The sequence below is a fragment of the Lupinus angustifolius genome, chromosome LG18, assembly GCF_001865875.1.
Source record: "Lupinus angustifolius cultivar Tanjil chromosome LG18, LupAngTanjil_v1.0, whole genome shotgun sequence".
Taxonomy (NCBI): domain Eukaryota; kingdom Viridiplantae; phylum Streptophyta; class Magnoliopsida; order Fabales; family Fabaceae; genus Lupinus; species Lupinus angustifolius.
Genome location: NC_032026.1, coordinates 12,403,503 through 12,425,207, shown reverse-complemented (window position 1 = coordinate 12,425,207; position 21,705 = coordinate 12,403,503). Strand labels below are relative to the sequence as shown.

The window sequence follows — 21,705 nt, the reverse complement described above, 5'->3', positions numbered from 1 at the left end:
AAGATGAAGAGCAACCTGCTCAGTCTTGGTCAGCTACTTGAGAAAGATTATACAATGACCATGAAGGACAAGGTGTTGAGGGTGTATGATGTTCATAGGAAACTGATCTTGAAGGTATGGTCACTTGGCATCAAAGATATGGTCACTTGAACTTCAAGAGTCTTGATAAATTGAGCAGAGGTGGTATGGTTACTGGTTTGCCTTCAATTGCTACTCCTAGTAAACTATGTGGTGAGTGCCTCACAAGCAAGCAAACAAGGAACACTTTCACCACACATATACCAACCAAGTCAACAAAACCTCTTGAGTTGGTATACTCAGATGTGTGTGGACCATTTGAGAAGAATTCATTGGGGGGAAAACAGATATTTTATGACCTTCATTGATGACTTTATAAGGAAGATTTGGGTATATCTCATCAGAAGGAAAAGTGAGGTGTTTGCAATATTCCTCAAATTCAAAGCTCAAGTAGAAAGGCAAGGGGAGCTGAAACTGAAATCCTTGAGATCTGATGGTGGTGGAGAGTATACTTCAGATGAATGGAAGGCCTTTTGTGACACAGAAGGACTCATACATGAAGTTGTGGCACCATACACTCCACATCACAATGGCACTACAGAGAGGCTTAATAGAACTATCCTAGACATGACTAGAAGCATGTTGAAAACAAAGAAATTGCCAAAGCAGTTTTGGGGGGAAGCAGTCTCAACCTCTGCATACATTCTCAATAGATGTCCCTCAAGTAGACTTGAAGGCATCACTCCTGAAGAGGCATGGTCAGGCAAGAAACCAAACATCAGTCACCTCAGAATTTTTGGTTCCTTATGCTACAAGCATGTCCCAGATGCACAGAGAAAAAAGCTTGATGACAAGAGTGAGAGGCTCATCCTGATTGGCTATCACACTACAGGTGCATATAGGCTCTACAATCCCCTACACAGAAAGAATAGTGTTAAGTAGAGATGTGAAGGTGGATGAGACTCAGTGCTGGGATTGGGAAAATCAAACAGAAATTCAGAAGAAGAATGTGTCCATACACATTGTTGATCAGCCTGAACAACAACCAATCACTTCAGAAGATCAACCTGAGAGAAGATCAACTAGAATGAGGCAACCACCATCTAGATTAAGTGACGTAGAATGAGGCAACTACCATCTAGATTAAATGATTATGAGATCTTCTCTGACTCAAGTATCACTACAGAGAGGGAATTGGTCCATATGGCCTTATTAGCTGAGATGGAACCAATAGACTTTCATGAAGCAGTGAAGACAGATCAATGGCTTGCAGCTATGAAAGAAGAACTCAAGTCAATTGAGAAGAATCAAACTTGTCACCTAACTAATCTACCATCAAACAAAAGGGCAATTGATGTGAGATGGGTCATTAAGGTCAAAATAAATCCTAAGGGTGAGGTTGTAAAGTAAAAAGCAAGACTTGTAGCAAATGGTTATTTGCAAAAACAAGGTCTTGACTATGGTGAAGTATTTGCTCCTGTTGCAAGGTTGGAGACAATCAGGTTGGTGGTTTCCCTAGCAAGCTTTCACAATTGGCATATACATCAAATGGATGTCAAATCTGCATTTTGGATGAGGAAGTCTATGTAACTCAGCCTCCTGGTTTTGAAATTGCAGGCAAGGAAAACCAAGTGTACAAACTGCACAAGGCTCTTTATGGACTCAAGCAAGCTCCAAGAGCTTGGAATAAGAGAATTGATGGCTTTCTATTGAAGCTTGGTTTCCTTAAGTGCAAAGCTGAGTATGGTGTGTACATAAAGGGCTCAAACATGGATGATTTGCTTCTAGTTTGCTTATATGTGGATGGCTTGTTGGTGACTGGAAATAAACTAGAAGAAATTTGTGCATTCAAAGCAAACATGAAGGCAGAATTTGAAATGAGTGACTTGGGAAATCTATCCTACTTCCTTGGGATAGAATTCACAAGGTCCAAAGATGGAATTATTATGCATCAGAGGAAATACTCCAATGATGTATTAAAGAGATTCAACATGGAACATTGTAATTTGGCATCCACACCTATGGAGACTAGTTCTATGGCTGCTGCATCAGAAGAAGGCACAGAAGGTACTGACAAAACACTTTATAGGCAGATAATTGGTTGTCTTAGATACATATGCAACACAAGGCCATACATTGCATATTCTGTTGGAGTTGTTAGTAGATTCATGGAATCTCCAAGAAGATCAAACTTGCTAGATGCCAAGAGAATTCTCAGGTATGTAAAGGGAACAATTAACCTTGGCATATTGCTTCCTGCTGGATCCAGTCTGGACAATAGAAACCATAATCAAATGCTTGGTTTCAGTGATGCAGACTGGTGTGGAGATAAGTGTGAAAGAAAAAGTATGAGTGGCTATGTGTTTATGCTTGGTAGTGCACCAATCTCTTGGTCCTCTAAGAAACAAGATGGGGTAGCTCTATCATCTTGTAAAGCAGAGTATATTTCTGCTTGTATGGCTGCTTGTCAAGCATCATGGTTAGGCAAATTACTTTGTGAGTTGAAGCTGAAGGAAGAAGAAAACAGCATGGTGCTAATTGTTGACAATAAATCAGCTATTAACTTGGCCAAAAATCCCATTGCTCATGGAAAAAGTAAACATATAGAAACTTGGTTTCACTTCATTAGAGATGAAGTTAGCAAATGGAAGTTGAAATTGGAATTTTGCAGAACTGAAGATCAAATGACAGATGGCTTAACCAAGGCTTTGAAGAAAGGAAAGTTTGAAGAACTTAGATACAAACTTGGTTTGAGAGAATTGAAGGAAATCTGAATTAAGGGGCAGTGTTGAAAGTAATTCAGTTTTTGTTGAAAGTAATTCAGTTTTAAGAGTTTTTGTGAACTTACTAAAAATAGAAGTTTTAGTTAGTTTAGTTAGTTTACTGGTTTTTCAGTTTTACTATTTTTGGCTATGTGTATAAATAGTCTTGTAATTACTTGAGTAATACACTACTTCTATTCATTGAATCCTTTTTCTTCTGCATTATTCTTTCTCCTATTTCTCTCAACAAATTCATAACAATATCTACTTTTCTTTCTCTGCAACACATAACAACAAAGTTTTGTTTCTTTCCTTGCAAATTCGGTTCTGTTGTAACATGAACGACACCTGTTGGGAGGGGCATGATAGGTAGAAAATATGAAAGATAACAAAAGATAAATTTGAGCAATGTGCTAGGATTTTCATAGGCATTTTCTGATAGTAACTTCAATCTTAAATACAAAATAGTAAAACCTAAAAGTGATAAGAACCTTACACTTGTCAACATCTTAGACTAGGAATTGTAATTTTGGAAATTAAAATACTGATAATAATAATAATAACTTGATGGATATAATCCTTCAACCAAGTTGGAGCATGCCTCTCTCTTTTGGTAATAGGCTCAATAACCTTTTTATTTAGTTGTCCAGTAGATCTGAATCTGATATCCTATCACCACTCCCCCATTCACAATGACCTTGTCCTCAAGGTTAGTTAGATTTTCACCAATGTTGATTCTTGGTGTTTTAAGCCACTTTGAATATGCCTCGGTCGTGTCATTGGATGAAACCGGTTGAGGAGCTTTACCCTTGGATGCATCCGATGGTTGTGAAGGTGCAAAACAATTGTTGGGAAGTGTTTCAGCATTAAATAGATTTGAATTCTGCATGCAGGATTTTGGCGTCCCCGAAGCTATGATAGATTGTGCAACAACGACTGTATTTTGTAGTGGAACCTGCACAATTTCAAACGGTGCCCTCTCATTGGTGGATATGTCATTTAAACGATTTGGGCATTGAGAATCCCATTTTTTTGACTTGCTGAAAACATTTTGGACCATTATTTTTCTCTTCCTTAATTATTTGTGTGGTAGATGAGTTGTCTATCTCTCCACTCTTAAATGCCACACTTTGTACTCTCCATTTATCTTTTGACTTCACTGTAACCTTGTTCAGCTTCTCCTTTTAACCTTGTTCAGCTTCTCCTTCACAATTCTCCCCTCTCTTTTTTCTATTTCATTCATTTTTTCTCGACCCCTTTGTTCATTCAACACCTTCAGATTATCTATGAATGTACCTTCAGCAGCCGGTGTTGGAGGTTCACCCCAATAAGGACAAAGCTTAGAAACATGAACAACCGGATGTATTTGAGAGCCTTCCGGAAGTGCTAGTTCATAAGCCACTTCTCCAATGCGATTTGTAATCTGGTATGGCCCAAAACAAACGCTTCCACAGTTTCTGTGAGACCCGACGGGAAACGGTATCTTGCCTATATGGTTGCAGTTTCAACCAAACCCTTGCACCAACTTCGAAGGTACGATCCGCCTGTGTTTATCACATTGTTCTTTCATTCTCTGTCTCGCCTTATGGAGGTTTGCTTTAAGTTGATGTAACAATTGTTGTCTTTCTTGCAAGGAAACAAACACTGTTGGGTCAGAGGTGTTGCTTGGAACATAGTCTCTCACTGTTGGAGGGATCCGACCGTAGAGAGCTTGGAACAGTGTGTACTCTGTTGCTGAATGTCTAGAGGTATTATACCAGTATTCGACAAGATATAAAAAGTTGAACCACTTTGTCGGTTGTTCACTGGTAAAACATCTCAGGTATGCTTCCAAACCCATGTTAACCACTTTTGTTTGTCCATCTGATTCTGGATGATAGGATGAACTAAAACATAGCTTTGTACTTTGCAGACGAAAGAACTCTTTCCAAAACTTGCTGGTGAATATCTTATCTGAGACAATGGATCTTGGGATACCATGAAGTTTGTAAATTTCTGCTGCAAAATGGCCAGCCAGTTAAACCGCTTTGAAATGTGTTGGTGACGCTAAAAAGTGGCCATATTTGGTCAAGCGATTCACAATGACCCAAATAACAGTGTGGCCAAATGAGGAAGGCAATGTAGTGATAAAATCCATTGATATGTCTTCCCACACCTGACTAGGCAAAGGTAACGGTTGTAATAAACCATTTGGTTTTGCTGGGATATACTTGTGTTGTTGGCATATCATGCATTGTTTGATAAATTTTTTTGTATCCTTATATTGCCGAGGCCAATAAAAAGACGCGGTCATGCAAGCAATAGTTGGTTTAATTCCTGAGAGCCCAGTAGCCAGAGTAGAGTGGTACTCTATGAGAAGATTCTGCCGTATGCTCGCATAGTCCGGTATGTAGATCCGGTCCTTATAATAAAGTAACTCATTTTGCCAATGATTTCCTTACTTGTGGCTTATAACAACTTTTTAGCTAACTTCTTACCTTCCGCAGTTCTATAAAATGACCCAAGTTCACTTATTAGTGCAGGTACTGGGGAGGTTAGAGTTGTGAAAAGCTTTTATTGGGTGCTGTCACAACGAGACAATGCATATGCAACCCGATTGTCTTTCCCAGGTTTGTAGAAAATTTCGTAATAAAAACCTTGTACTTTAGTTGCCCACTTTTGTTGTGTTGTAGTTTGAAACACTTGAGTTAGCATATGCTTCAAACTTTGTTGATCCGTAAAGATACGAAAATAACGTCCCAACAAATACTAACGTCATTTCATAACTGCTTTTGTTACAACGAACAGTTCTCGGACATAAGCTGAAGCAACTTGCATCCTCGGGGACAACTTTTTACTAAAGAAAGCAATGGGATGATCCTTTTGGGTTAGGACCGCTCCAATGGTTGTTGTAGAGGCGTCTATTTCGACTTCAAATACCTCATTGAAGTTGGGTAGCATCAGGACAGGAGATTTAGTCATTACCTATTTCATTTTTGTAAAGGCCTTTTGAGCCGTTGTACTCCATGAAAACTTATTATGTCTTAGTAAATTAGTGAGCGGAGAGGCGAGTGCAGCATAATGATGAATAATGTAAGTCCAAGAAAACCACGCAACCCTGTTAGATAATAAGGGATTGGCCAGTCGGCTATTGCCTGGACCTTTTCTGGATCTAGTTGCACCCTTTCAAAAAAATTATTTTTTTTATATATAAATGATTAGTTCAATACTCAAAGGGTGATGAAATATCATTATTAATACAAAAAAATTATTGTTTTTATATATGAATGATAAAAATGTTGATTATTTTTTGTATTGTTTTTGACATATCCTAATTCAATAAAATGGTACTTTATACATTAATGATTATTTTATTATTGACATATGTCACATTTTTTATTGTGTAAATAATCTATAAAAAATCAGTATAAGGATTTATCGTTACTTAATTTGGAATAGTAAAACTAACAAAATCTTCTAATACATTCTTGTGAAATATGAAAAATTTAATAAAATGATATTTTTAAAGATTAAGGGCATGCAAAAATCACCTTCTACTTTGATTAAGGGTAAACAAAATAATGTATCTATAAATAAGTTATAACTTATAACATGTTTAGTATATTTTTTTCCTTTTAAAAAACCCTTAATCCTCATTCTCTTCTCCTTTGTTATTTCCTTAGGTGTGGAAGCTCTTCAAACCCAACTCTTTCATCATCTTTAAAGATGCAATTATTTAGGAATGAATGAAGTATTTTGTATTAGGATGTTATACCGACTCAACAAATTTGAGTCAAGTTGGATTTTAATATGAAGTCTAAAATTTATTCAAGAAATTTGTCATTTACAAAACTTAACCTTTAAACTGGGTGAATGAAAAGTCTCAAAGAATTTTACATTTTGAGATAGTTCAAATGATATAAACAAAGCAAACTATGTAATTTCTTCATGTTCAGGTGTAAACAATGTTCCTGCACAGACCAATTTACTCTAGAGTAAAATACATTTATATCGTTCGAAGTTACCTTCCTTGCTTACCTAACCTAACCTTCTTTTATCTGCTAATCTAAATATCTACCAAATTCCCTTTACATTTTATATACTGACAAAACAATTTTTTTTTATTTTAACCTAAAAAGTTTGAGTGATCAAAATCTTGGCTGGACAAGGGAGATTTAAAGGCCACGAGAATTTATCATAAAAATGGAAATTGAACTGTTAATAATACCCTATCACAAGAGTTTATATGATGTAACTATAAGGCCACGTCGTGCTGTGTAGCCATATATAACAAGTCATATTCATAGTTAGCAGTCTAGATTGAACTTATGGGTTCCACATCCACTTGGTTTGGAATGACCTTAACCCATGCTAGATGCTCCTTGTGGACCAAAATAGATGTATTACTTCTATGGCATAGTACAAGGCGTTTCATTTTTTTCCCTTTTTTTTCCATCATTACACAAAGTACCAATATCCATATTAAATTTGTTGAAAAACACAAACAATATGTTGATCAAGTAGTGTAAGACCTTGATACCCAAAAATACAAAAAAAATTAAGAGTTCGATTCCTTTGAACAACATTTGTTATGAGACACAATACGATTTCAAAACGGATAGTATCCTACTCATATTATAAGAGAATACTATTAGTAGTATATTTTTTTTTTTTGTTGAAAAACATAATTGGAGGATGATTTTCTTTTTGGTGTACATTTGTACATATTATCCTATCTACTAGTATTCATTTGTCTCATTTTAAATTGATTAAACATTTGTTCGTGATGCTACTTGTTTGAAATTTACATTGAACATAATAAAGGGGATGTGTGGATATGAAATGAGTCCTCGTCACATTATAATCGCAAATTAATTGTTGTTATTTTCGTTGATGGTGATGATGTTTCGCACTTATCCTAGGCAAGATAGCTATTACGTCCTCTCTCAATTCAACTAAGCAAATGGGGTCCAGCTCTTACGTTAGATCTCCATCTTATTAGTGTAATTTTATAAGGATAAGGCCATCTGGATAATATTAAAAAATATATATGCAAGGCTTGTTCATAAAAATAATAATAAAATACAAGGATATTGGATAATATGCATTTTTATAATTAATATGATATTATTTGATGTTGGTATATATCGTTTCCTTTTGTAAAAAGCACCAAGCATGTCCACCTTATCTTTGGTCTGACGCAAGGCCATAATCCTGCACCTTGCTTGGTTCATTGGCAATATTTTTAAGAGAAAACTATGAAGAAAATTTGTCTAATTCAAAGATTGAAATATTCACAAACTTGGTGAAGATTTATATATATATATATATATAAGTAAAAAATTAGGGCTTAAAATCTTAAATACTCTTTTAGCATTTATCTTATTTTTATCTTTCAATTTGGTCCTTTAAAAACTATGGTTACTGTAGTCCTTTTTTATTATTTTTTCAATTTTATCTTTATATCATGCCCAAAAGAAAAATAAACTAAAATATAGTGACAAATGTTAAATCAACCAACATTTATGGAAATAAAAAATATATATTGAAGCCTTAAAATTATGATGAACGTTGTATTAGGATATTCTTCAATAATATTTGAATCAGCAAAGAGTTTATTTAATGGTATAGTTGAATTTTCATGTATTATATATAATGTTAAATATAATCGTAGTGAATTTCAAACTGCTATAGAAATGATTTAGTCTGACTCATAGTAAAAATGGATGCTATATTATGTGATCTGAGTTACATATGTTTTTGGGATAAGCTGCTAAAATATGCTTAGGATTTTCCTCATCAAGAAAAAGTTGAATGAATACATATTATTTATGATTAAATTTAATTTTTTAATGTTTTATTAATTGTCTTTATATAAATACATTTTCATGCAAGTTTTTCTTATTCCTCATCTTAGATGGGAGAGTTGCATGCCAAATAAGACTCGACATGGGAAATGGATGTGGGCGTGGTTGTAAAGGATGACAAAAAATTCAACCAGTGGGTACCCGCAAAATTACTCACAATGAGCACCCGCAAAAATGGATTATGGCTGAGAACGTGTTTTATAATAGTCACATCTGAGTACTCGCAAATTTATATATTTAGTTTTTAATTAAGTTTATATATATTTATTATTATTTTAATATTATATATCATATATTTTATTGTTATTAAATAATAGATAACAAATTTATCAAATATATATCATATTATTCATAAAATAATTATTTTTAAATATTAATTATTATAGATTATATAAATATATAATTAAAATAAAAAAGTCATTGAACATCCTCAAATATTCATTTGCATGAATACTCACAATTATTATGAGTTTAGCAATGAGAAAGCAATATCGGCTCTCACCTGCACCAGTTGCCATAGGCTGTGTGGAGGTGCAGTGTTAAATGCTTCGGTTCCATGAATGACATGAATAATAATTTTTTGTTTTCTTGAACTTGTGAATGGTGATGGCGCGTGATGGTTGGTCCCCGCTAACACATTCATGTCGAGATTGATTCTAGTAATCTCTTTTGTATCTTTCGGATTAAAATTTGGGTAATATTAGTGCTTTAGGAAATTGTTTAAGAAGGTATAAAATATAATTTTGTATTAGAAACAATGGTGTTTTAATGTATGTAAAAATGTTTAACAGATTTATAATATTAATGTAGCAGTTGTTAACAACACCCTAATAATAATTTTAGCTTCTAAGTTATAAAATATATGCATGCCACTAATTTGAGCCCTTCTTACTATATTTAGATGAAATGGAATCCAAAAAACTGGGCGACTAATTACTCATATTTCTTATCATGGTGTGTATGGAGAGTGGAGGAATCGTCATATTTCTTATCAAATTTTTAATGTAATTTTTGTCATAATAATGTGTATAAAAGCATTACTATTATTATCACTGTTACTATTATTATTATTTATAAGAAATCTATAGAGGTGGATGTAAGCGGTCGAAAAAGGAATGAGAATGGAACAGAGCCTGATGCAAAGAATTTAGACTAAGCATTCACACTATTTTCATAAAAACTTAACTATTTGTCCTAATTCTATGGAACAATTTTCCTATTATTTTAGTATATAGATATTTTTATTATATATTTCAAGAGAGAATAATAAAAATAAACTCATTCTTTTGTATTAAGGGGAAATGGTCGGTAATTGATGTGGAGTGGTAGATAATGAATGTTCGATTGGAATGAAGGATCAAGAGATCTGGTCGGATGTCGTCTAGACCCGATAGGATGGTACTGAAAAGGTTCTCCGATGTCACTTGGTTATTCTAGAGAGATAAGGAGAGTAAAAGAGAAGTTTGAGTAATAAATGCAGTAATAAATGAGAGGAATGAGAATTAATTATACTCATGTATGATATTTCATATTTATAGAGCATATGGAATGCTGAGATGACATCATTGGCCAACCTCTAACAGGTGCAAGTCAGCGGCACATTAAATGGTGGGTCAGAGATATATTAAATTATGGGTAAGAGGTACATTAAATGGTGGATCATAGATGTTAATGATGTGTTAGGAGTATTTATAATTTGTTATAAGTGGGTCCATCCGAGACGGAGATTTGTGTATGTAGGGTACCATATTCTCTATGCTCAGAATGGATAGGTGATTATCCAATTAGAATTGGGGTAGAATAGTTGCCCATAGCCAACTAGGCTGATCAAGGATGACCGGACTGGTAGAGGCTGATGGGCGATTATCCGGTTAGAATTGGGATAGAACAAATATATTAAAAATATAAAAGCGTTGCATTTATTTATTCGTTTACAATATATGAATTTGTAGGTTGTAATTTAGAATTATTCATATTTTATCTATCCTAGAGTTAATTGACTTTGATCCTAGTTTCTTGTGACTTGGGCTAGAGACACACGTAGGGCCCAATATATCAAGATGAACTTACACGTACAAGATCCTGAAAATACTGGGCCAGGCTTATAGAATTCCTAACGTCTCTCTTCCCTTTGACAATGTTAGGGCACATCAATCACATGAAAGGAAGCCCATCAACTAATTTGTCAAATTGCAAAATGGAAAATGTTTACTTTTTGTTTTCACCAATTTTGATAGTAAGATATTTATTTAGATACCTAAGCAAATTAAGTGTTAACTCACATGTGTGATTTATTCAATATTTTTTTGTATTAGTAAGTGTATTATCTTTTTATTTTTTAAGTAAAGAGCTAATTTTCTTTGGGTACTATCACTCCTAATAATTATCATTTTTAAGAATCTTGTAACTTTTAGTCTATTTAAGTAATTAAGGATATAGTGCATCCTTATGCCATTAGATCAATTTTACAAAAGAACAAAGTTAGGAAATAAACAACCAACTCTGTCTAAATAATTATGTTAGCCCCTAATTTACGTTTTCACTTATTTGGTTTTTACTTCCTGTGAGTGTATCTAATAAATTATAATCAGCATAAATTACATATTAGTAATCATTGCCAACTTATTAGTTTTGTTGATAAATTCATACACACTAAAAAGTGAGAATTTGAGATAAAGATTGTTTCCGTTGGAGTTAATGATTCAGATCTAGTAAACAAGGTTTGATTGTGACAGTAAGTTAGTATGCAACCACACTCCCTAAATATGTTAAAAATGATAGTACTTGTTGAGCTCTCTAATACTTAGCATAAATTCTAACATGTGGTACCAAACAAATTATGGGTTTAGATGTTTTATTATTTTAATATTAAAAGCAGTGTTATTAATACTGTACCGTTTATCAAGCCGGTTAGGGTATTGGTATAGCGGTTCAACTGATAGTTCACTAATTAAACCGCATACTGGTGAAATTGGATATAAAAATATAATATATTATCATTAATGTTGAAAAATCAATAAAAAACCAATATCTTTTTTCATTTTCATTAAAAAATTAAATTTAAATAAAAACTGGTCGGTATAGCCGATATGACCGGTATGGTTCAATTGAAAACCGGCCAATATGACCGATTTTGATCGATTTTAACCGGTATAATTGCATAACCGATATAATTACTGTATCATACCAGTATTGAGTCCGATTCACCAGTTTACTGGTTGAACCGACCGACACGAACTGGTTTTTATAACACTGATTAAAAACTGATAAATTTATCTCAATCATGTCTCATTTTGTATTTGTTTTGGTCCAAGAATTTAGATAGATATAACTTTTATATCTACTAGCGTGTTGACAGGCACTCTCGTGCCTGTCAACCCGCTCTCCTATTGTTTATAATGTATAATTTATATGCTATAAATATCAAATATAATAATTTATATGCAACAATTTTTTTGAATGTGGTAGTTTTTGAAAAAATAACAAACATGCATTTTTTTAAATTAATTCAAATGGGAGGTTTTAAAAGGTTCTCAAAAAATGTGGTTAAAAAATAATAATGTGAATGAAGGGAACATTGTGTATATAGTTTTTTGGTAGAAAATAGAAAATAGTGAGGGTAAAATAGGGAACTATAAATTACACCATGAATAGTTAGTTATTTTATGTTTTTACTTTATAAGTAGTATAGATATAATCTTGAGATACCATTATTTCAAATTCTATCATTTTTCTTACCATAAATAAGCTACCTTTATCCATAATTTATTATTCATGTTTTTGTATAAAAAAGAATTTATCATTCTCGTTCCATTTTACATGCATATATACAAAAACTGATAAAAACGTACAACTACAAATTATTACAAAATCATCTTTAAATGAATTAGGTTAATTTCCAATAATGAACCATTCAGTGTTGGATTATAAAGGTAAAGAAGAATTTTTCATTTCTTATATTATTTAATTTAAAAATAAATAAAAATCTGAATCTTTAAAATTTATTTATCTTTAGGTATATCCATAAAACACATCACAAAAACATGAAGTACACATGTAGTCAAAGAGGCAAGCACATGTCAATAAGATTCTGTGATATGTGGATAAGTGGATAACTGTGGGTGGATTTCTATTTTCTAAACTCCAGTTCAATATTTCTGAATACAACGTTGGTATATCGATGCATGGTTGGTGAGGAAAACAAGTCCTGAACAAAATTTACAAGCCACAACACAACAACCACTCATTCCCATGGACCAAAGCAAGCAGCCAAATCCACACATACACTCCCCAAACTCTTTTTCACTGTATTTAGTGTCTCATTTCCTATCTCAAACCTATCATATTTTGACATAAGAATAAAAGAAAAATTTTAAAAATAAAAAATAATAAAAAATCACATTTTGATTCATAATTGAGAGTCCTTTCACAAAAACAACCCAATGAAATGCACATTCCCCACTCACTTTTTCTACTTCTTTTGCTACCCTTATTCTACCTTTCTATCCCTTTGATTTCTTCAACAAGACATGAATCCCTCTAGTCACTTTTTTTCAACCAAACACACAACTTCTCTTCCAAAAGGGTTGTTCCATCTTGGAAATTTTCACATTTTCATCTACAAAAACACCTCTCCTTTCTTTTTAAGTGATACTCACCATGTAAAACCTTGTTCTCTTTCACCACCAAAGCCTTCTTCTTCTCTTTTCAGGATCAAAAACTCCAAACTATCGCACCCTTTTGCCTCTCTATCATCCTTTGCAGATTCTGGAGGTGAAGAACAACAGAAAGAGGGTATCCAACACAATGTACATCACCAACACCAGCAACATGCAGCAGAGACTAAGAAAGATAATGATCAATTGCCTGGGATAGCACAAGCCTTCAACATTTCTCCAAGAACTGCTTCTGCTATATCAATATGCATTACATTCGCTGCTCTAGTTTTTCCATTCTTCATGACTTCTTTGGGGCAGGGTTTGGCCTTGAAGACTAAGTTGTTATCTTATGCTACTTTGTTATTTGGGTTCTACATGGCTTGGAACATTGGCGCCAATGATGTTGCAAATGCCATGGGAACTTCTGTGGGTTCTGGTGCCTTGACACTGAGGCAGGCAGTGTTAACAGCAGCAGTGCTGGAATTTTCAGGAGCATTTTTTATGGGGAGTAATGTTACAAACACAATGCAGAATGGTCTTCTTGTTGCTGATGCGTTTCAGGGGAAAGATAGTCTTCTTTTCACTGGGTTGCTCTCTTCACTCGCTGCTGCTGGTACTTGGTTACAGGTAATTTTGGTTCCAAATACCTGTTTAGGATGTATATATATTCATCTTGTTCTGTATCCAGTAAAGAATGTAATATTCTTTTAGTTTGTGTTAAGTGTTACTTGAGTACTCGGGTAACCAAGAATTTATAATAACTTGGGCAATTCTATACTTGTGAGTTAGCAAAGTCATTATTCCTGAGTTATTTTGTTAATGTTTTCTGCTAAAGATTTCAAGTGATCACTAATAATCGACGAACACAATACAATGCAATGTGATGTTTTTTAGTGTTCACTCTTAGAAGCTTGTTTTGGTGTTTGATTTGGTCAATCATTCCAAAGGTAGCGTATTGATATTTTAATTATGGCTGTTTTACTTAGCTGCTTTAGTATTAACACCCTTGTGATGTAATAGACGAGAGAGAATTACAAGGATTTGTGAGATTGGAATGCTTCTTATGAGCATATAAATAGTATTTAAAAAACTCTTGGTGTGCCACTATTTCTTACTACATAGGGTAACATTCATAACTCGGTATAAGACTATATTTCCTTTTCTACTTTTGCCATTACAACTTACAAATGACATAACCTTGAATTTTAAGTCATTGGTGTATCCCTTAATGTACAGTCTGTAAGGATGAAGCTAGAAATACTATAAGTGTATGGCTACTTGAGAATAGTTCTAGAATATTCATTAATGTAGCATGATTCAAGAACTGGAAACGAGAAAGTAGTGGGTGCATAGTTTTTTCATGTTAGGCATCTTTTTAGACGCCAGTCATGCCACTAAGTAGTTTCTTAGGGGCATCCACTTCTCTTTTAACTTACCTCAGCTATGTTCTTGACTTCTTGTAATTGGAAACCGGACGGTAACAGGATATGAAAGGAGCATCCATATCCCAAATGAAAGATTAATGCTTTTGGAAACTAAGTTTTCTTCATATTTCTTTCAAAGATCACGTTTCTCTTTTAAATGATTAAGGTGCATGTAAATATAATGCTTTGAAGCTATATGTGGCACTGAGGCAGCACTTTAAGGTGATCATTGCATCCAGCGATCTTCCGAAGTTTTTCAGGACGAACCTGTTCATTGAGCTTCGTGAGGCAGTGAGGCACTAGGCCAATATAGCAGAAAAGTAAAAAGGAATTGTTTTTGTTATATATGCAAACAACCCAACGAAAATGCTATTCATTATTTTGTTGTATGCAGGTTGCATCATACTATGGTTGGCCAGTTTCTACCACTCATTGCATTGTTGGAGCAATTGTAGGATTTGGCCTAGTCTATGGAGGAGCTGGAGCAGTTTTCTGGGGTTCGCTAGCTAGGGTGGTTTCTTCATGGGTTTTCTCACCACTAATTGGAGCAGCTGCATCATTTCTTGTCTATAAATGCATAAGGAGGGTATGCAGTTGCTATTTTGGATTTGACCCAACATGATTATTGATTTACATCAAACATATTTAAATGATTTACTTTGCTGAGTTGCATTCAATAGCAGTCTAGGAAAAAAATTCAAACACAAAAGCTTGTTTTCCAAAATAAGTTTCCTGCTCAAATTTTGGAATATAAAAGACTGAATTTGGAATCCAACTTTCATCCTTGACACTAAATCCAAACATATATTTTAGTTAAATATTTTTACTATCATGGAAATATTACTAATTGATTTCTCGAATACACAACAGGATAGTCACAAATGTCTCTTCTCTACATTCCTGCACTCTCTTAAATAGATTTGGTGCACTGAAAAGTATCTTCTATTCAATTTGAGGCCCTTTAAGAAGTGGTAGTTGTTGGAATTTGTTGAGAAGAAGAAGATTAGAAAATGCAGAAAGAAAGAAGAAGTGAATTAACAATGCAATGTGTTATTTCTCATTGAGTGTGCAAAGCAAACAACTTACTATTTATAGTAAGCTTAACAACCAACTAACTAAACAGAATTTCAAACTGTTTCTATAAAAGACAAGTTACAATTTCTTCTCTAATTACACAACACTACATATTAAGACTTGAATTACAATTTACTTTCAACACTCTCCCTTAAGACAAGTCTTTGAGAGATACCACTCCCATCTTCTTCAACAACTCTTCAAACCGATCCACCCTCAAGCCTTTTGTGAATAAATCTGCTAATTGCAACTCAGATTTGCAATACTCCATTTGTAGCCTTTCTTTATTGACCAAGTCTCTAATGAAGTGGAACCTTACTTTAATGTGTTTACTCCTTCCATGGCTTACTGGATTCTTTGACAAATTAATGGCTGAAATCTTGTCAATCCGTAGCTGCAGAGGCACCTTCAATTTCATCCTCATCTCCTTTAACAGTTCTTCTAACCACACAGCTTGACAAGCTGCATAGCAGGCTGAGATGCACTCTGCTTCACAGCTTGAGAGTGCTACAACTTGTTGTTTTGTTGAGGACCAAGAGATTGGAGCATTGTTGAGTAGGAATAAGTATCCAGATGTGCTTTTTCTTTCAACCAAATCCCCACCATAATCAGAATCTGCATAACCAATCAATACCAGTTCTGATGATCCTTGTCTTCCTGTTGGAAATAGTATGCCTCTGTCCATAGTGCCTCTTATGTATCTCAACACTCTCTTGGCTGCTATGAGATGAATCTTCTTTAGTTTGCACATAAATCTGCTCACCAAACCAACACAGTATGCAAGGTCAGGTCTGCTATTGCATAGGAATCTTAATGATCCTACAATATGCTTAAACATGGTTTCATCAACTGATTCTCCTTCTTCATCCTTGGTCAGCTTCAAGTTTGTTTCAATTGGACTTCCTACTGAATTGCAGGAGTCCATGTTAAACTTCTTCAAGACTTCACTAGCATATATTTTTTAATGTAGCATGATTCCTTCTTTGGTGTATGCAAATTCTAGTCCTAGGAAGTAGCTCAATCTTCCCAAGTCAGTCATTTCGAATTCTGCATTCATGACCCTTTTGAATTCATCCATGCTTTCTTGACTTGAACATGTTAGCAACAAGTCATCAACATATAAGCAAATTATGAGCAGTTCTCCTTCTATACCTTTTATGTAAACACCATGTTCAGGAATGCATCTATCCTCTTGTTCTTAGCTCTTGGAGCTTGTTTCAATCCATACAAGGCTTTGTTTAACTTGTACACATGTTGTTCTCTACCCTTTATCACGAAACCTGGTGGTTGTTGCACATAGACTTCTTCTATTAGTGGTCCATGGAGAAAAGCTGATTTTACATCAAGCTGAAACAACCCCCAATTCTTAGCACTTGCTATTGCAATCACTGCTCTTATAGTCTCAATTCTGGCCATAGGAGCAAATACTTCCTTGTAGTCTAAGCCTTGTCTTTGTAAGAACCCTTTTGCCACTAGTCTTGCTTTGTACTTTGAGATTGATCCATCAGGATTCAGTTTTTGCTTGAAGATCCATTTGACTCCTATTTGATTTTTGCCAATAGGTAGTTCAACCAAGTCCCAAGTTCCATTTCTTTCTATAGACTTTATTTCTTCATCCATTGCCAACTTCCATTCTATCTGATTCAGAGCCTCTGTTTCATTTATTGGAGTTGCTTCAGCCATTAGTGCTAAGTGTATCAGATTCCCTTCATCATTGATCTGATCATCTGCATTCAACTCATAGTCTCTGAATCTGTTTGGCAAGGTTCTTGTTCTTTGTGATCTCTGAATTCTAGGTGTCTCAATGGTTACTTCAGGTTGTTTTTCTGGTTCAGTTTCATCTTCTATGCTCACATGGATCATTCTCTTCAGAGAGGTTTGCATATGCTGCCAATCCCATTTTTCTTGTTCTAGGATTACCACATCCCTGCTGATCTGAACCTTTTCTTTGATAGGATCATAGAGTCTAGGCTCCAGTTGAGTGATATCCTATGAATACTTTGGCTTCACTTTTGTCCTGAAGTTTAGTTCTTTTCTGGTCTGGTATGTGACAGAAGGCTAATGATCCAAATACCTTGAGATGATTAACCCCTGGTTTCTTGCCTGACCATGCTTCAAGAGGTACCTTCCCTTCAAGCTTCTTTGTTGGACACCTATTCAGTATATAGACTGATGTTGATACTGCTTCAGCCCACAACTTTTGAGGCAATTCCTTCTCCTTCATTAAGCTTCTTGCCATGTTCATGATGGTTCTGTTTCTCCTCTCTGCTAGACCATTGTGTTGTGGAGTGTATGGTGCAATTACCTCATGCTTTATCCCATTCTTTCTGCAATAGATTTCAAATTCAGTTGATGTATATTCTCCTCCCCCATCTGTTCTGAGTAATTTGATCTGCTTGCCACTCTCCTTTTCTACATTTGCCTTAAAATTCAAGAAGGCTTCATATGCTTCACTCTTAGCTTTCATGACATCTATCCAGATCATTCTGCTATACTCATCCACAAATATTATGAAGTATTTGTTGCCTGCCAATAATGGTGTTTCAAATGGGCCACACACATCAGAGTGTACAACTTCTAGAATGGACTTGGATCTCATCTCTGTTTCTGTTTTGAAGGAGTTCCTTGTTTGTTTTCCTATCAAGCAAATTTCACATACTTTTTCAGGTAGAGATATGGTAGGAATTCCACTTACCAATTGTTTTGACCCGAGTTGATGCAAGTTCTTGAAGTTGAGATGGCCATATCTGGAATGCCATAGCCAACTCTCATCAGTAGTTCTCATAGTGGCCAAGCATTGTGTTTCTACTGCATTGATGTTGACTTGGAATGTTCTATTCTTGGTCAATTTGCTTCTGAGTATGAGTTTGTTCTTTGCATCAGAAAACTCAAGTTGTTCATTCCTCATTACCACACTGAAGCCTTTTTCAAGTAACTGGCCAATACTTAGTAGATTACACTTCATATTTGGTACTAGCAATACATAAGTGATTATTTCTTTTGAGCCATTTTGTCTTGTGATCACCACATTTCCAGCTCCCTCCACTTCTAGTGAGCTATCATCTGCAAGTTTCACTCTGCTCTTCTTTGAGGAATCAAACTCTGTTAGCCATTCTTTGTGTCTTTTCATGTGATTGGAGCATCCAGAATCTAAGTACCAAGACTCAGTTTGTGAGCTTTCTGCATATGTAGTTACCATTAGATTCAATGGTTCTGAGTCTGAGTCTCCTTGCACAGCATAGGCTTCTTCTTGACTCCTTGTTTGTTTTGTTCTATCATTAGGACATTCATAGGAGTAATGGCCTAACTTGTGGCAATTGAAGCACTCCACCTTCCTTTTGTCAAATCTTTTCTGGTTTTGGCTAGTTGTTCTTGGTCTTCCTCTCTTATCAGATGATTCTGTCCAGTCTTGATTGCTTCTACTTCTGTCATTGTTTTTTGGCCATCTTTTGTTCTGATCAGGTTTATTTCTCCACTTCTTATCTTTCCTCTTATCCTCATAGGTTGCCTTTAATGCTTGCTCTGCCCTTTTCCCTGCACCTGAGCTTCTGTCATGGAGTCTCATTTCATGAGCTTCAAGTGAGCTTTGAAGCTCCTCAATTTTCATCTCTGTGATGTCTTTGGACTCCTCTATAGCAACCACTATGAAATCAAACTTTTGAGGCAGAGACCTCATGATTTTCTCAATCACCATGAGATCTGTGATTGATTCCCCATAACCCTTCATCTGATTAGTTATGGTTAGCATTTTGGTGAAGTATTCACCAATCTTGTCACCCTCTTCCATGTGTAGAAGTTCATATTGCCTTCTAAGAGTTTGCAATTTCACCTTTTTGATCTTGTCTCCACCCTCATGACTTCGAATCAAGATATCCCAAGCTTCCTTGGAGATGATGGCTCCCTGAATTTTCTCAAAGTGGACATCATCCACGCATTGATGAATCAGGAATAGAGCCTTGTTGTCCTTCTTCTTTGCTTCTTTATGCGGCAAAATTCTTTGGTTTTCTGTTGCTTCAAGACTCAGTGCTGTGTATCCATCTTCAACTACTTCACTGACTTCTTGGAAGCAGAACAATACCCTCATTTGTGTCCTCCACCGATCCCAATTCTTCTCAGTGAGGATTGGGAGGCCCATTGATTGAAGGTTTGTACTATTTCCCACCATTTCTTGATCTTCTTACAGCAAACTGCACCTTTCTTCTTGCTATTGATTCACCCTCAGCGAATCGAAAAATGCCCCTTTTCTTGCACACTCACTTTGATCCTTTTCACACACACTCACCCGTAGGTCCTTGGATCTTAAGCTCTTGATACCAGATTTGTTGGAATTTGTTGAGAAGAAGAAGATTAGAAAATGCAGAAAGAAAGAAGAAGTGAATTAACAATGCAATGTGTTATTTCTCATTGAGTGTGCAAAGCAAACAACTTACTATTTATAGTAAGCTTAACAACCAACTAACTAAACAGAATTTCAAACTGTTTCTATAAAAGACAAGTTACAATTTCTTCTCTAATTACACAACACTACATATTAAGACTTGAATTACAATTTACTTTCATAACAGTAGTTCTAGTTGATAGCAGATAATTATAGACCTTAATATTGGTGGTTTGTGACTTGTGCTTCTACCATTTATGTAAACCCTCTAATCATGACTAGGAAATCAAAGAAGCTTCTAATAAAAGGCTCCAACCTAATCACATACAACCATAGTTATGTACCAGAATTGTTGCCATAATTTGCCAAGATAAGTCACATACATAGTAGGAATAACTCATCCATCCGAAGGTTAAAAGCAATGCCAAATCATTCTGGAAAAGAAATTCCGACTATTTTCGAACTCGAAATTAGGATAATATGTCAAAGTCTTTGCTAATATTTTCTCCCATACAGTTTGTGTACAGTGCACCAAATCCAGGACAAGCAGCAGCTCCAATCGCTGTATTTCTTGGTGTAACTGGGGTTTCTTTTGTTGCTTTCCCTCTTAACAAGAGCATTCCTTTGGCACTCGTCCTGGCTTTAGCTCTTGGAACTTGTGGTGCTTTTATAGTTGACAGAATCATCAGAAATCAGCTTGGCCATCTCCTTGTTGAGCCTGCTACTCTACCAGCCGAGTCGAAAGAGGAAATTGTCAACAAAAAGCCGGGATTCCTTTCTGATATTGAAGGTCCGACGGGTACTCAACTGGAAATAGTCTACGGAGTCTTTGGATACATGCAGGTAATGTCAGCATGCTTCATGTCATTTGCTCATGGTGGAAATGATGTTTCCAATGCCATAGGTCCTCTGGCTGGAGCATTATCTATTCTTCAAGGCACTACTGGAGGAGCTGAGATTGTTATTCCAACTGATGTTCTTGCATGGGGAGGATTCGGAATCATCGCAGGGCTTATGATGTGGGGTTATAGAGTGATAGCTACAATTGGAAAGAAAATAACAGAACTAACACCAACTAGAGGATTTGCTGCTGAGTTTGCAGCAGCATCTGTGGTTCTGTTTGCTTCAAAGCTGGGGCTTCCGATCTCGGCAACTCATACTCTAGTTGGTGCAGTAATGGGTGTAGGATTTGCAAGAGGGCTTAACACTGTTAGATCAGAAACTGTGAAGGAGATTTGTGCTTCATGGGCAGTCACTATTCCAGTTGGTGCTATGCTATCCGTACTCTACACATGGATCTTGACTAAGCTTTTGTCTTCTATTTTATGAGCGTGCATTTTATCTAAGGCTTTTGTCTTCTTTTGTCTTGTTTCAATCCATATTCTTTGCATTCTTCAGTAATACTGTAATACAGAATATGAATCAAAGGGTACATGAACAAGTTGAAAAAATCTTGAAGTGTTGAGACTCTCTAGACCGATTCTTTTGTCAAAGTGTGGTTTCATTTATGTTCTTGTAAGTAATAAATATAGAACTGGACTAGAT

At 35.2% G+C, this 21,705-nt stretch overlaps 1 protein-coding gene across 1 annotated transcript; it reads left to right on the top strand.

Moving 5' to 3' along the window:
* On the top strand, positions 13,101 to 21,668 carry LOC109332251 (inorganic phosphate transporter 2-1, chloroplastic-like). Its single transcript, XM_019567168.1, has 3 exons — positions 13,101 to 13,911; positions 15,103 to 15,294; positions 20,677 to 21,668. Exons 1-3 carry the CDS (start codon positions 13,156 to 13,158, stop codon positions 21,487 to 21,489), a joined length of 1,761 nt encoding a protein of 586 aa, XP_019422713.1. The 5' UTR covers positions 13,101 to 13,155; the 3' UTR covers positions 21,490 to 21,668.

Coding starts and splice junctions, on each gene's coding strand:
- LOC109332251 (XM_019567168.1), top strand. CDS start 13,156: ATGAATCCCTCTAGTCACTTTTTTTCAACCAAACACACAACTTCTCTT. Junction 13,912..15,102: donor CTGCTGGTACTTGGTTACAG/GTAATTTTGGTT, acceptor TGTTGTATGCAG/GTTGCATCATACTATGGTTG. Junction 15,295..20,676: donor TCTATAAATGCATAAGGAGG/GTATGCAGTTGC, acceptor TCTCCCATACAG/TTTGTGTACAGTGCACCAAA.